Source organism: Triturus cristatus, chromosome 4_1 (assembly GCF_964204655.1).
Source record: "Triturus cristatus chromosome 4_1, aTriCri1.1, whole genome shotgun sequence".
Taxonomy (NCBI): domain Eukaryota; kingdom Metazoa; phylum Chordata; class Amphibia; order Caudata; family Salamandridae; genus Triturus; species Triturus cristatus.
The window spans coordinates 979,303,281-979,317,723 of NC_140585.1; the positions used below are offsets into that span (position 1 = coordinate 979,303,281).

The 14,443-nt window shown below is 41.3% G+C and overlaps 1 protein-coding gene across 3 annotated transcripts in view; it reads left to right on the top strand.

Moving 5' to 3' along the window:
• Positions 1 to 14,443, top strand: part of SCYL2 (SCY1 like pseudokinase 2) — a 408,171-nt gene that overhangs the window by 114,864 nt on the left and 278,864 nt on the right. For all 3 annotated transcript variants that reach the window (XM_085653887.1, XM_085653888.1, XM_085653889.1), the window contains 2 exons: positions 6,907 to 7,023; positions 13,068 to 13,193. In XM_085653887.1, coding sequence (XP_085510013.1) covers positions 6,907 to 7,023; positions 13,068 to 13,193 — 243 coding nt within the window. The remainder of the gene's footprint in view (positions 1 to 6,906; positions 7,024 to 13,067; positions 13,194 to 14,443) is intronic.

Below are 14,443 nucleotides of genomic sequence, written 5' to 3' on the forward strand. Positions count from 1 at the left end.
GATAATAGATGCTGACCTCTCTAACTTTCACATGAGAGACCCCTGCCGAGTTGGAGACATAAGTTCATAGTCCTCCTTTGTTACGGCCCTGTTTACTAATGCACGCTGCGGTGTTAAATGTTTGAAAGCCAATTATATGCAACTCCTCTATTGTCCATGTTTCCTGTAAACAAACTATGGCATAGTCATTAATGTAGGTTAGCCACTGAGGGTCTTTTACTTTGGTCGCTAGCCCAGCGATATTCCAGGTTAGTATTTTACAAGTTTTACCAGGTTTTCGACTGATCACTTCTCCTTCATTTATCCGTTGGGTGACTGTTATGGTAGGGTCGATTTGGCCATTTATGCTTGGGCATTTTGCAGGAACTATGCCTCTATCCTCCACGTTGCTTGTATTTTTGGGCGAGGTTTGCTCCAATGCATTCATGCATTTAGTTTTGAGTCCCTTATTAGATACATGTCTCCCCCTTTTCATAGTTGTATCCATTTACTTGTCTTGTCACCCTCACGTAAACAGCACCGTAATCTTGATCAGCCTGTGTTTTACACTTCGAGTAGTCCATAGGAGGGGATATTGAACACCTAGAGCTGAAAAGGAAAGAAGTCGTGCACATTTATACACTTCAGAAGCAATGGTCAATAGAACCTTTCAAGAGCAAATCGAAATGAATGGATACATCAACAGAAACCGATTGGTGCACTAAAAGCACCCGAGGAACCATCGCAAAATCTAAACAAGTAGGCGTCTGTCATTTCCTAAAAACCCAGCAATGGAGGTATGTTAGTGTTTGCACTTATTGTCAATGTGTGTGCTGTCTTGTAGACTCGTAGGCGCTGACAATAGCCTGAGAGTGCATTGGCCATAAATAAATAAAATAAATGCCACATCATAGCAAAGGGAGCTTGGCCCACCTAATTATTTATTGTCCCGTATTGGGTTCAACCTTCAGCAGCGTCTAGGAAATATGTCACATTTACCACATGGTCAGGGCTATGAGTAGAACCTTTCAAGGAGTCCAACGCCACCGCCCGCGGGGGCATTGCCATTTTGGGCAACAACTGCTCGTTGAGGCAAGTATAAGCATTGCAAGATTTTAATTGCACGACTTGGAAATAATTAATTTAGTGCCAAAGCTGTGTTGCATCGGCATGCGCTCAGCTCCATCCACCCAGCTTACACAAACAAATTACTGTCTACGGTGAATCTAGTCAACTCAACCACAACACATTATGATGAGGGCGTCCGTCATGTCTGGGTCGCTCGCGTATGTCGAATCCATTAGGTCAGAAGATGGAACAGCACCCCCTCACCCCAGATATAAACATTGCGCTTTGCATTCATAACTCTAGAGCGACATGTCAGGGCACCAGGGGCCCATTTTACCTTAATAATTGCTGTATCTATTCAATTACCCCAATAGCTGTCAAAGGGAGAGTTTTCTTGCTTGCATCAGGATCCATAACATTCTTGCTACGCTACTGCATAAAACAAACCCATACAGAGACGTTTTAAGGCAAGGGCAAAGTGGGCTCTGGCTCAGGCCCCAGTCTTTTACAGGCCCCTTGATAGAGCCAGCTCTGTTCGGCAGAGTCTTGCCCTGGTGACCTTGAATAATATATATTTTAAAATATTTTTATTTTTCATTAGTCACACAGCATAGACAAATAGTAGACTAAGTTGTGCACATTATTCCCATTATTTGCATACCTATAACAGTAACAGTTCACAACCCACAAATGGACCTTGAATAATTCTTAAACAGATTGTTTTAAATAGCATTTTTCTTTAATTTATTTTGAATGTGTGTGAGGAGTGAGTGTATTAGACATTTTGCAGACAAATATGCGTTTATGTTTCATACAACATCCATAAAAAAGTTATTTTAGATCAAAACAGGACCTCACATACGGGAAACGGAGGGTGTCACCGTGATTATTTGAAGTAATTCTAGTGTTACAATATTGAAAACACACATCTATGGCTGTAAACACATTCAGGATTTGGGACAAGTGTGTATGTGCACTGTCTGTGACCTGGACGAGGAGGGCATGAAAGAGCTTAAATGGATCATGAATCCAAAGCTGCTGCAAACGTGGGCCCCCAAAGTACGTTTGGCCCAGGGCCCCCAACAATCCTTAAGATGTCCCTGAACCCATATGAAGAGTGCAGGGGCCTCAAATAACACGAAGGGTGGGTGCACAAGAGCAGTCTCATTGAAAGCGCCTCGCAGAGTCTTTAATGAGGAAACCGTGATGACGTGACCGTAATGGGAAGGGATTTGGCGGCCTGAGGGCAGAGGCCGGCAGGTGAGACGGATCCGAGCGGCTCCTTCCTAGAAGGGCTGCTGCAGCCGCCTCTCGCCGTGCGGTGCTGGGTTAGGGCGCAGCGCTGCACACTGCAGAGCATGCAGTGATCTGCAGCAAGGACGTGTGCCACAGCGTACAGTGGAGACCGATGGAAGGGGGCACTCTTAAAGCTACAGCGCCTGACTTCAGCTCGGAGAATCTTTCAGTTTTACTGCACAAGCTAAGCATGCAGTGCGGTGCTGCAATCGCGTGTTTATCGCCACGCAGCTGGCTGAAGTATCTTGCAAGTATTACAGCCAGGAACTTTAAAGTCTTCAACTTTGCCAGTTTTGTATGCCTAACAAAAACACCATTACTGGTAGGTAGGTAGGTGTTACTGTTTTAAGCCTGAAATTCTTTTATTACACGCAGTTCATAAATTGTCTCATCTTCTAAAAAAAAATTATTGGCCTGGCTGAAATTATCAGTGATGTTGGCGTCCGCCGTGCTGGCATTCTTTTAGGGAAGGACCGTTGCTTGTTTGTTACACAAGTTCATATATATATAAATGCCTGTGCTCCTCTCTCTGGTGCTGTACGTTAGCATGCCGCACGTTCAAACTTGCCTACTTTCATTTCAAGAATATATTATACAATTTCTATTAAGCAGAGGTAACCCAGTTGCAAATTGCAGCTTTTAATTGCCTCCCCCCACCCAAATGATACCATAAGTTAGAAACCTATGCAACTGCTTTTTTTCAGTCTTGCTTTTTTTTTGGTGTATGGTGCACTTGATTTCTAAATCAATCCTCCACTGCAAACAAACAAAATAAATTAAAAACATTGTCGTTTACAACACCAATAGCTCTAATTTTAAAAAATGCGAGACCGTTTGCATTGCAAATGCTTGTTTATATAGGGCGTACTTTACCCGAAGGTGTCTCATCGCTGTACAATAGAACCAGTTACGTTACATAAGGACTTCAGAGTACATGAATTAAATATGAAACAGATGCATGCATCTTAGCACAAAAAAAAGTTACAATGGTGTGTACGAGAGATGTGCAGTTTAAACTAAGAGCGTAGATATATTCTGCCAATATTGGCTGGAAGTGAGCACAAAGTTTTGGCTGGAAGTGAGCGCAAAGAGTATAAAAATAGCATATTATATAGCATTATGATAGACACGTTGGTCAGTTTGTAGTCTTCTACCTTGCCAAGCAAGGGAGCTCTTTGATGTATTTTTATGGGATCTTGAAGCTATTAAAATTGTCTAAGGTGTCCCAATAAACAATTTTGTCAAGGGCACCTTGGCAAAGTAAACAAATAAATAAATTAGGATGCTAGGTTAGAGGAATTAGTGACTCTAGCGTCCTTTGGTCGACATGATTCAGCTGCCTTAGTTCCCAGCTATTTTATGCAGCTTTCATAAGTACCTCATGTAAATCCCTTGGTATCTCTATATTATCAAAACCATTTCAAATCTTTTTCTTCTTTACTTGATCTTCTACCACTATTTGGGGTTCCCACAGCCATGCCACATATTCTGTCAGGCATAACTACAAATCCTCCTTAGTGTTGTCTCGGTAGGGTATCTTTGGGTTTGAGAGAGATGTATAATGCATTCAGTTTAAAGTAATTATATCTATTCATCTACTATTGTGTCACATAGTTAACACTGTGCCCAAAGACCACCATAATTATTAATTCTTTAATGACTGTCGGGCAAAAGCCATTGCCATATTAAACGAAAAAGCCATTTGTGACAGTATAGTGCAATCAACACAAACCATTAACCATTCAAAGTTATTATGAAAAACATCTTACTGGTATAATCTCTTTATGGTTCATGTGGTGGGTGGAGACAGGTGTGCCCTATTGTCACACACTAGAATGTAGATAACGCAGGAAGCAGTCACCATGTTTTTGTAATTCTTATGTTCAGATGATATTATCCCCTCACTGAGCACGACCCCATTACTTACTACTCCACGTGTCTGCACTTGCAAATCGCACCTATTTGTTGCACTGTGTTCGTCAAAGACTATTTGTGGCCTTCTTGTCCTTCCGATCCTCTCGCGGCTGACCGGAGAACGCCATTGTGTGACTTGCCTCACCCTTGTGCAGTGAATCATCCATGAAATATCTGCATTATAGTGTCTGTTCCATATATGCATGGCCGAAGAAAAAAAACACCCAGCTTGTTTAAGGAGAGTGCCCTGACCTAAAATAATTATACAGTTCGTATACAGTCTTGCCCTAGAGGCCTTTATTAATTTATTCATAGTGTTATCAAATTCCTAAAATCCTTCAAGAGTGGAAAGGATTATTGTGTGCCCAATTAGGATGTTGACATGTAGTGGTGGCTAAGATTAGAGCTCATTTCGATTAGCTCTGCAGGTTCTCCAACCCCTTTGACCTCATGATGTTAAGTTTGTAAAGACCCCTTAGGAATGTAATCATGTAAACCTTCTGTATTGGTTTTCAATCAATAAATCCAGTGTCTTTCCTTCTCTAACAAAATTCTTCTGCATTTTTTACATGTGGTTCCAACTGTTCAATAACTACCCACTTAAAATCCTTTATGGTTTGGCCCTCTGTTATTAAATGGCTAGATATTTTTTTGGGGCCTTGGGCACATCGCAAGTTATTACAGTCCTCATAGATAGCGGTTTTGATTTTCCACATGGTCATACACATATATCTTAGACCACAAGGGCATGCTATCATGTAAATCACTCGTACAGAATTAGTTGGTGCATGATTAATTTCCATTTTTTCTTTAGGCTCAAATCAATGGTTTTTGTAGGGCTTCTGAGATGATACCCGCTACATTGTCCGCAGGGGATGTGGCCTACCAATCATGCTAAATTCCATAAAGTTGGTGTCTTGTCTAATGTTGGTATTCTCAATTGTTCTCTGGTGTGTATTAGACTACCCTTTAGGCTAATACCCAGTTTGTTGAAAAATATGTTTTCCCCCATTTCAGGAAGCTTATATTGAGTATGATGTTCTTCCCTGGTTCTAGGCTGGATTACATGTAGTAACACAGACCAATTGTTGGTCCTGTTCAGTCCATCGTGTGGATTCCAATAAGCCCTCTCGATTTGGATTCCTTGCTCCTTTAAATGATCTCTCAATAATCTTTTGGGGGTAGTCGTTTCCGGTCTCTTAAAGTCCTCTAGTTTACTGCAGTGAATTAAAAATAGGTCATAAGGAAGATATTCTCTCATGGCTTGTGATGGAAACTGTCATATTTTAACAGGTGGTTCTTGTCCGTAGGCTAATTATAGGTTACCGTCAGAAGATAGCCTCAACTGGATTTGATTTTCCCATCTAGAACACACGTTCTTCTCTACTTGTGTGCGTGAACTTAAGATTGATATTGCGATAGTTAAGGCACATATAGAAAGGCATGGTTGAATCCGTATCAGCCTCCCAGATTACGAAGATATAATGAAATGTGCCTGAGTTATCTGAACAGAAAAATAGAGGTTGTGGGCAGGTAAACCTGGAACCCCAAATACATGAGACATTGCACCGGCTCTCTTCAAAAGGGGATAGATGCAAATTGGTAACAAAGATCTACTGAGCTCTCCCATCAGTGATTAAACGTAACCTATTGGACTTAAGGAACAAATGGTAGGACTCCCGAAGGAGGAAACTAAATGAAACTGAATAAAAAAGGACCCTTGAATATGTTCATAGGGTATCGGGGAACACAAGGTTCAAGTACAGACAGTATAATTATTTTCATAAAACCTATATGACTCCAAAAAGGTGTAACAGAATACTTTGCATTATCACACTAATCTTCCTGTTCAGAGTCAGGTTTCATGCACATGGTTTGGAGCTGTCCTGGGTACATAGATTCTCGGATAAAGTAACTACAAAAATCTCCCCTCGCCCATGATGGAACAAAGTAGGCAACACATTCCTAGATCTCGCCAAGTCTTAAAACATAGTCTTACATTGGAAGGGATCGGACTGCCTCCGAGCAATATATGGAAGAAGGCACTAAACTATTGGCTTAGTATCGCCCTTCCTTTGGGAGGAAACAATGAGAGTGAGGTGCAGACCAATAGACTGTCAATGAAATTAGGACCTAGCAGTTTTCAAGGTTCAGAAGGAGCAGGGAAAGGAATAAACCCTGTAGAATCTGAATGCTGTGGGAGGTAAATGGTTGAAAAGGGATCCAAGATGCTCACATAGATAAGTTCATGGGGCAAATTGGTGCCACATCTTACAACATTCTAACCTAACAACATAGGCAATAAAACACCGAATAAAAAAGACCAGAGCCAAACAAATCAAGATTAGTAAAAGTTAAACGAAATAGCACATGACCATTATATATTGTTGAAATTCAAATGTATAAAATATTTGCTTACACGTGTAATAATATGTAATGATGCAATGTAAAAGAAAGCAATACGTCTGCACAAGACAAGGATTACATTTGTATAAGAAAAACAATATATATTTTTTAAATATTCAATTTTAGTTTGACTTTTGAAATTCCTTCCTTTTGTGCCTGTTTATATTATGATGAATGATCAAATCTGCAGTTTTGAACAGAAGCATTTGCTAACATTCATGCCATTTCATTTTTTTTCTACAGCTGAGTCGTTTAAATTCAAGTGTTTTCTTGAATATCCCAGAAGAAGTTAGAGAACACTTAAAACTTCTTTTAAATGTAACCCCAGCAGTCAGACCAGATGCTGATCAGATGACAAAAGTAAGTGTAGATAATAGTGTAATTGTTGATGGTTAGATAGAATTAATAGAATCCAAAATAGTGCCCCTCTCTGAACTGAATCACTTTAAGGCACTTTCTTTCTGTAATGTGTGGGTGCATTTAAGATTAAGAAAGGATTCTTTTTTCTTTTTTTCTGTTATTGGCGCCTACACTAAAAACAATGAGGAATGTGTTTGAGAACTGAGATCCATGGGTTGCAAAAGAACTACCTCTTTTGAATGTGTCATGTATTTTTTCATCATATCAATGGAGTTTGTGTTTAAGGGTTTAGTACTGGATTTTGTTTTAAACAGTGAATAGGATCTAAGGTACAATGCTGACTCCTCACATTGTGATTATTGAAGCAACAGCCAGTGTTCTTCCATTCTTTTCTCATGTTGAATTTATATTGTAAAAATGTAATGTTTATATATTGGTCTCCATTAATTGGTAATTGCTTGATATTTTGATTAGTCCCACTTGTTTTTCTGATTAAACATTGGTTAACTATGGGTGACCATCCATAAAATATAAATAACCACTAATTCTGTTTTCGTGTGTGTGAGCCCGTGTTTGCCCGCGTGTGCGCGCGCCCGCGTGTGTGTGTATGTATGTGTGTGTGTGCGCACACGTGCACACACTTGGGGCAATAGATATGTTAGGTTCAAAGGAGGATAAATAAGAGTATACCATGTTAGGGATTGAATTTGTGAACCATAGGATTACATTTGGCGCTAAGGGTCACTTTGGATTTGCTGGAGGCTCCTGAGCTTTTGACCTTGGTTCTTGGTCTGACTGAATGAGCTACCATAATTGTCAGAGTTTGGTTGTATGGGGGCTGATGGTCAATTTGGCATTGGGAAAGAATAGTTGAGTGGCCATCCATAATTTAATAGCAAATGTAGATTTTTAGAGCTGTCCATTAAGGAATGGGAGATGAGAAGACGTATTCTTTAAAACAAGTAACTGTTCATTTACTCAATAACACCTGTCCCTCCTCCACGAGAATTCCAAGCCCTCGGCAATAGATATAGTGCACCATCAACATTGGGCAAGGGGGTTTATTCCTATATTTCCTCATCCCCAAAAAGTAGTGCTCTCTCAGGCCAGTCCTCAAACTCTGGCCCTCAACAGACACATCCTCTCCGAGCATTTTCACATGACAACTCTGCGGGATGTAAAATATGTTCAGTATTCATCCCTTTGCTTCAACAAAATGATTTCATGACGGCGCTAGACCTCAAGTACGCCTACTTTCTCATATACACCCATCGTGCTCAGTGTCACTACCTCTCCGTTCTGGTAAGTAGTCAGCACTACCAATTGAAAGCGTTACCTTTCGGGGGTCACCACAGCCCAAGAGTCTTCACAAAATGTGCTTTGGAGGTAGCCAGCCACCTGAGAAGGGGAGGCACCCATGTATTCCCCTATCTAGACTATTGGCTGATCACGAGTCCATGCGGGCAGCAGTGCCTGGCCTACTCCAAGCTTAATTTCCTCCAACCACAGCTTGGGATTTACCAAAAACGCCTCCTTTTTTAACCCCTACAGGTTCAACCCTTTGTTGGGTTCATTCTAAATGCTGTTCCTAGCAAACCATACCCAAAATTAGAGTGCTGGCTTTCCAGCAGCCACTACCCTTTTTCAGTTAAATCGTCAACTCAGTCTGAACTGAACAGTGAAGCGCCTCCTGGGCATGAGGGCCTCTTGCATTGTCATAGTTCCCGATGCCTGACTCCACATGCACCTTTCATTACAGTAGTGTCTCTGAGCAGAGTAGTCACAGTCGGAGACTCACTGGGAAGACCTAGTGGTAATAAGAGCCAGTTCCCACCTCTATTTGTAGTGGTGGAACAGCAACAACCAGTTGTTAGACAAGCCTTCTTAGACCCCATTCCACAAGTGACCATTTACAAGGACACATCCCTTTCGGGTTGGGGAGCACATGCCTACAGCATGACATTTCAGGGCTTGTGGCCACCTCACCAACAAGGTCTCCACATCAATTACTTGGAGCTTCTAGCCATTCATTTAGCTCTCAAACCCTTTTTTCAGGTCATCCAGGGCTACATAACCCAGACAACATAACCTCCACGTACTACTTGTAGAAACAGGACGGCACCCACTCTCCTCAGCTCTCAGCATTAGTGCAGTGAATACAGCACTGGGTGATACCCCATCAGATAACCTCCCCTGGGACTACCTTCCAGGCGTGGACAACAACTTTGTAGACCTTCTCAACAGGATGCATCAACAAGTCCACAAGTGGTAACTCCACATAAAAGTCTTGCTCTCATACTTCCATTGTTGGAGCGTTGCACAAATAGACATAACTCACAAAAACGCAAAATGCCAAAACTTTGCTTCCAAATTACCGCACCCACGGCCCATGTGCAATGTTCTGTGGGTGAACTGATCAGGGATGTTTCACCCACGTCAACCATAAGTGATGAGGAAGCACCAGCAAACATTCCTCTCTCCCATCTGGGCCAGACAGCCCTGGTTCTAAACTCTACTGGAGATGTCACTTCTCAGTTGAAGCTCCCCAACAAGCTGAACATTCTCATGCAGAACTCAGACACCCAGACAGCTGAAACAAGCAAATTTGCACGTAAGGTCTTAAGAGTTTGGTTATTTCAGTATATCACAAGAATGCATGGGTATCGTCAAAGGAGCTCTCAAATCTATTACTCGTGCTTGCTATGCCTCAGACTGGAAATGGTTTGTCCGCTGTTGTATTTCAAAACGCCTGGATCCCTCAAACCCATGGTAGATGGTGTTGTCTGCTACTTAGTTCACCTTCAGAAGTTAGGCTTGGCATACATGCCTTACGCTCGCACCTAGCTGCTGTTGCTGCCTACCTCCAGCATGGGGAACATGCCTTGGTATTTTGAATTACTGTTGTTAAACCTTTCATGGAAGGTCTTAAGAGTTATGTAGTTGCATCAGGGCTAAAAGGATAACTAAATATCATAAATGCAAAAAAGGAGACCTCTATGGTTCTCCAGAAATTGCGCCATCTTTTTTATTATTTACTTTTCTAAAGACGAGTTGTCCAATTGATCACTCTTACTTATGTGTTTAGATATTGTAATGGTCTTGTAATTAATTAATCTGTGATGTCTGAAAAAGAACCTTTCACCAATCATAAATGTGTAAAAGAAATGTTTTTAAAATTAAACGAACCGAGAAGAGGCTGTGTAGACCAGACAGTTCGGACCTCAAAAGGTATGGTCATGCGGCAAAGACATTCTTAATTGTAAGAAGTCTTCTGAGTGGTATTTATTAAGAAATGAAAATTCATATAAATTATAAGATATATAATTATAGTTGTAAACCTCCAACCCTGTCTGTTTATGTTTCAGAGCATGCTTTCTAGTGCCATGCTAAGTGACCCCCTACTTGTGGCCCATTGACGTTGTCGGGTCTCAATCCCAGCCCCTCCCTTCCTGTTGATGGGCAAACTGCCCTTGATCGCCTTGAAGTGAATCTTCTAGTGGCAAAATGTGTCAGATCACTTCTGCTTATAAAGTCACTTTAGGGCCCAGGTTTCAGAGTTTGTGTTTTAGTACGATGCTCGGTAGACCACCCCTTTTGGTCCATTGCTGCTTTCAGTCATTCATAGATTCACGTGCTTGAATCATTCCCTGTCATCAGCCTGAGAATCTCTGATACTTTTAACACTGTATTTTGCTATTTTAAAATGGCCATAAGGCCAGTGCTTGTTTAGTAACACAGCCACATTTGAAACAACCCAAACTCCAGCCAGTGAGGAAAAGCTCTCTACTTCCCCATGAAGTCCCCAGAGCTGAGTGTGAGGAAGTCTTTAGAAAGAATTCTGCTCTTTTTCTTTCTAGCTTACCGTGTTGGCTATATTTTCATCACTTCTTGGTCTTCTCTGGACTACAGTCAGCTCTAGCTTCAACACTACTTATCCGTCAATTGTTTCTGGAATCTTTTACATATTGTCTCATCCAGTGGAGACATTTCCAAGTGTCATCATGACAGATAAGAAGAAGCGATCACTTCAAAATATGCAATTCTTGTGGACAAAGAAAGATCCATGCAGATGATCCACATTTATAGTGCATCGTTGCCACTATTTACAGTACCAGCAATGATACCATTGATGACACCAGATATTGCTATCTTACTATTGCTTAACGATCTTGTCTCTTACTCACAGATATACACATATCACCACTGAAAGTGTTCACACATAAGTCCACCTGCTTATGTGGGTATGAGCGCCCACCAACAGGCTTTATATATGGCTGACAGCGCAAAGAAATTGGACACTCTGTATAGAGTATAGAAGATCGTACCAAGGAGAGGAAGCTGGGAGAACCTTCTAGAGCCCGCAAGCCTATAGGGGCTGTGCTTCACATGGCTCTCATCTGGAATGTCGCAGACGGGACTGCAAGCTTCCTTATAAACCCAGATTCCAGCACTGAGACCCACCTATGTGTTTCCTGGGCACCGTACAGCAGATGATATGGATTTTCCAGAAGCTAGTCCCTCTGTGACAATGTTACTGCAGTCCCGTGGGGCCGGTCCGTTTGTACCCCAACAACATTCACTGATAAAACCCACCCTGCAATGGCCTCCGATTCTATTGTCAAAGCGCCACCGATGTCACCACCTACACCATGCCCAGCACTTCTCACTCCTTGCACATGGCGAGGTGTATCTGCAGGTTAGTGACCAGCATGTTATGTAATCAGAAGAAGAAGAAATCCAGGTTCCGGAACATGAGCCAATTGAAGAAGGGGATCTTCTTGAAGATGAGGGATGGAGGAACTTCTTTGTTTAACCAGAGGAAGTAAATACACCTCTGCAACCAGATTCAACACCAGGTTACCTGGTGTTTTCCCCCATGCCTTGTTGGAAAATGCAGGTAAGACTTTTTTGGGGAAGATGTCTGCAGTAAAAAAGCAGTGGTTTCCCTACGATTTCAATGAAAAACAGAGGAAGACAGTAAATCCCAATCCCAGTTTTGGTCTACATTTGGAAAGGGGTGACTAGTGGAAGCACCAACCTTGAAAAAGTACAAGCACAATATTCAGCGCCAGTGTGGTCTGTGGATGCAAGTCTAATCCTTACTGGTAAGGGGTGACGGTATCAAATAACTCATTGTTTTAACGCAAAATGTAAGCACCCAGATTCAACTTTTAATAAGACCATTTTGAAGGGCTGTATGCAAGAAACAACTCTCTAGAAACGTAGACTGACATACATACAATTTTTAAAGCTGTCTGCTTTTTTAAACTCAGTAATATAAACCGGATAAGCCAAGAAGGGTCAGGTGGTGAACAATTAGGAAATTAGCGAAGTAGATGGTGCTCTTGACTTATTTCTAGGCGGGAAGGGAGAATGCATTTGTGAACACATTTATGAAGTATGCTGTATAAAATGTCTGGGAATAGTCTCATGATCGAGTAGAAGGTAATATCAGTGAGTTGGTGGAGATTGGTGTACTTTTTTAATGATTTCAGTACATGTGCTTCTCATATTCATCCCTGAAGCCCATCAGATACATGTTTCAATGTTTATTTCATATTAAGACCATGTATTTTGTAATGCTTAGAGGCTACTCTAGGGATTGTCCGACTCAGGCCTAGGAGGGTAAGCTCCATTTAAAATGTCAAATAATCTCCATGATAAGGATGTTAGTTTTATAATGTGTAATGTCATCTTCTGTGGATATCTTGGAAACACATCCGACCGGAATCTAGGAATCCATGTTTCCTTTCAGATATATTTATGTATTTTTCGGTATGCATTCTCTTATAAATTCCAGGATCAAACTAATTTTCTATGCCAGATTCTCACTGATTACAGTTACAGCTATAGACTGGACATGTTTTGGCCTGCATAGAGACCCATTTACTTTTTGTAATAGTTAAACAACGTTATTTTAGTACTTTAATCGACATATTGTGTGCCCTTCTTTTACTTTTTTTTCCTCCACAAGTATGTTTGAATAAGATTGAACTTTGAAAATCATTTGTTTTAGTTATGTTTTCAATCTTTATTTTTACTAGATTCCGTTCTTTGATGATGTTGGTGCAAACACTCTGCAATATTTTGATACATTATTCCAAAGAGATAATCTTCAGAAATCACAGTTTTTCAAAGGATTGCCGAAAGTTCTACCAAAACTACCGAAGGTTTGTCTTTTCTAATACAAATACAAAGAGACAGTACAAAAATAAAAGAAAGCAAACAAGTTCAGTGGTCCTTATTGTATGTAGACTTTAATGGTTTGTAATGAGACTCTTGGTTAAACATGTAAACATCCTGTAGAAGATAAATAGGCTTCAAGACCTGTCTTAAAAATAATGCACTCTGCAGAATCCACGAGAAAACAGTTCTAACTCCAATATGTTATACATCATATGTCTGAATCACTTGCATGTGTGTTTTTTAAAAATATTATTTTGGATACATTTTTCTAACCAAATAGGTGGTTTGGAAACCAGATCAGTATTAAAGACCATACAATTTCAATCTTAAAATGTTATTAATTAGGCAGGTTCCGGAGATGCCGCTGCATACCCACCTCATTGCTGAATGTACATATGAATGTGTATTTGTTTACGTTTCATGTACCACGCTCTTGCTACATTTATTAGGTCTCGCCTGGCGTTAGCAGCGCGCATGCTTTGCTCTTGCCACGCGAGGGCCTTTTGCAATCGATTCAGCCAAAGCTAAACATGCACGCGTACGGAGGAAAAAGATAGCTGCTCTCGTCATTCAGCCAAAGCTAAACATGCATGCGTACGTACGGAAAGTGGACAGTCCGACGCCATCTTGTTAAGCACGCGCACCACACGGCGTCTCTTCAAAAAGCATTTGTGAATTAGGTGTCATTTCACCTCAATTCTTTAAAACGGCCACTAGCAGACACATCAGTCTTGTTGTTTTTGGTTTGGCAATAGATCCAGTGCGGCGCTCTGACGTGCCACATCTGGCAGCTGACAGCAGTGAAGAAAGTTGGATACGAGGGGCGGCAGCAGCACCTCGGGAGGGGGCGGGAGAGGTCGCTGGCAGGGAAAGGGGCGAGCGGCGTGTGACAAGAAGGAAGACCCGGGCTGGATGCGAGACAGGGCGTGATGGCTTTAATCTCTCCCTGGTCCTGCAGCATCCCGCTGCTTTTATTTTGGGGTTCCTTTTCCTCAGCCTCTCTGTCGAGCATCCCTTTGTGTTTTTGTCGTTACTACTGCCATGCCCCCAAAAACATGTATTCTTAGCTGTGGGCCTGCTTATGAGCCTGATTGTATTAATGTGAAGCCATGATCGCACTTTATAAAATCACACAAATATGAATAATACATTAAAAAAAAGACGAAGGCGTATGGGCATTAAAAGTTATGACGTCTCAAGCATTCTTAATAGAAAGGGATATTGTAAAAAGAAA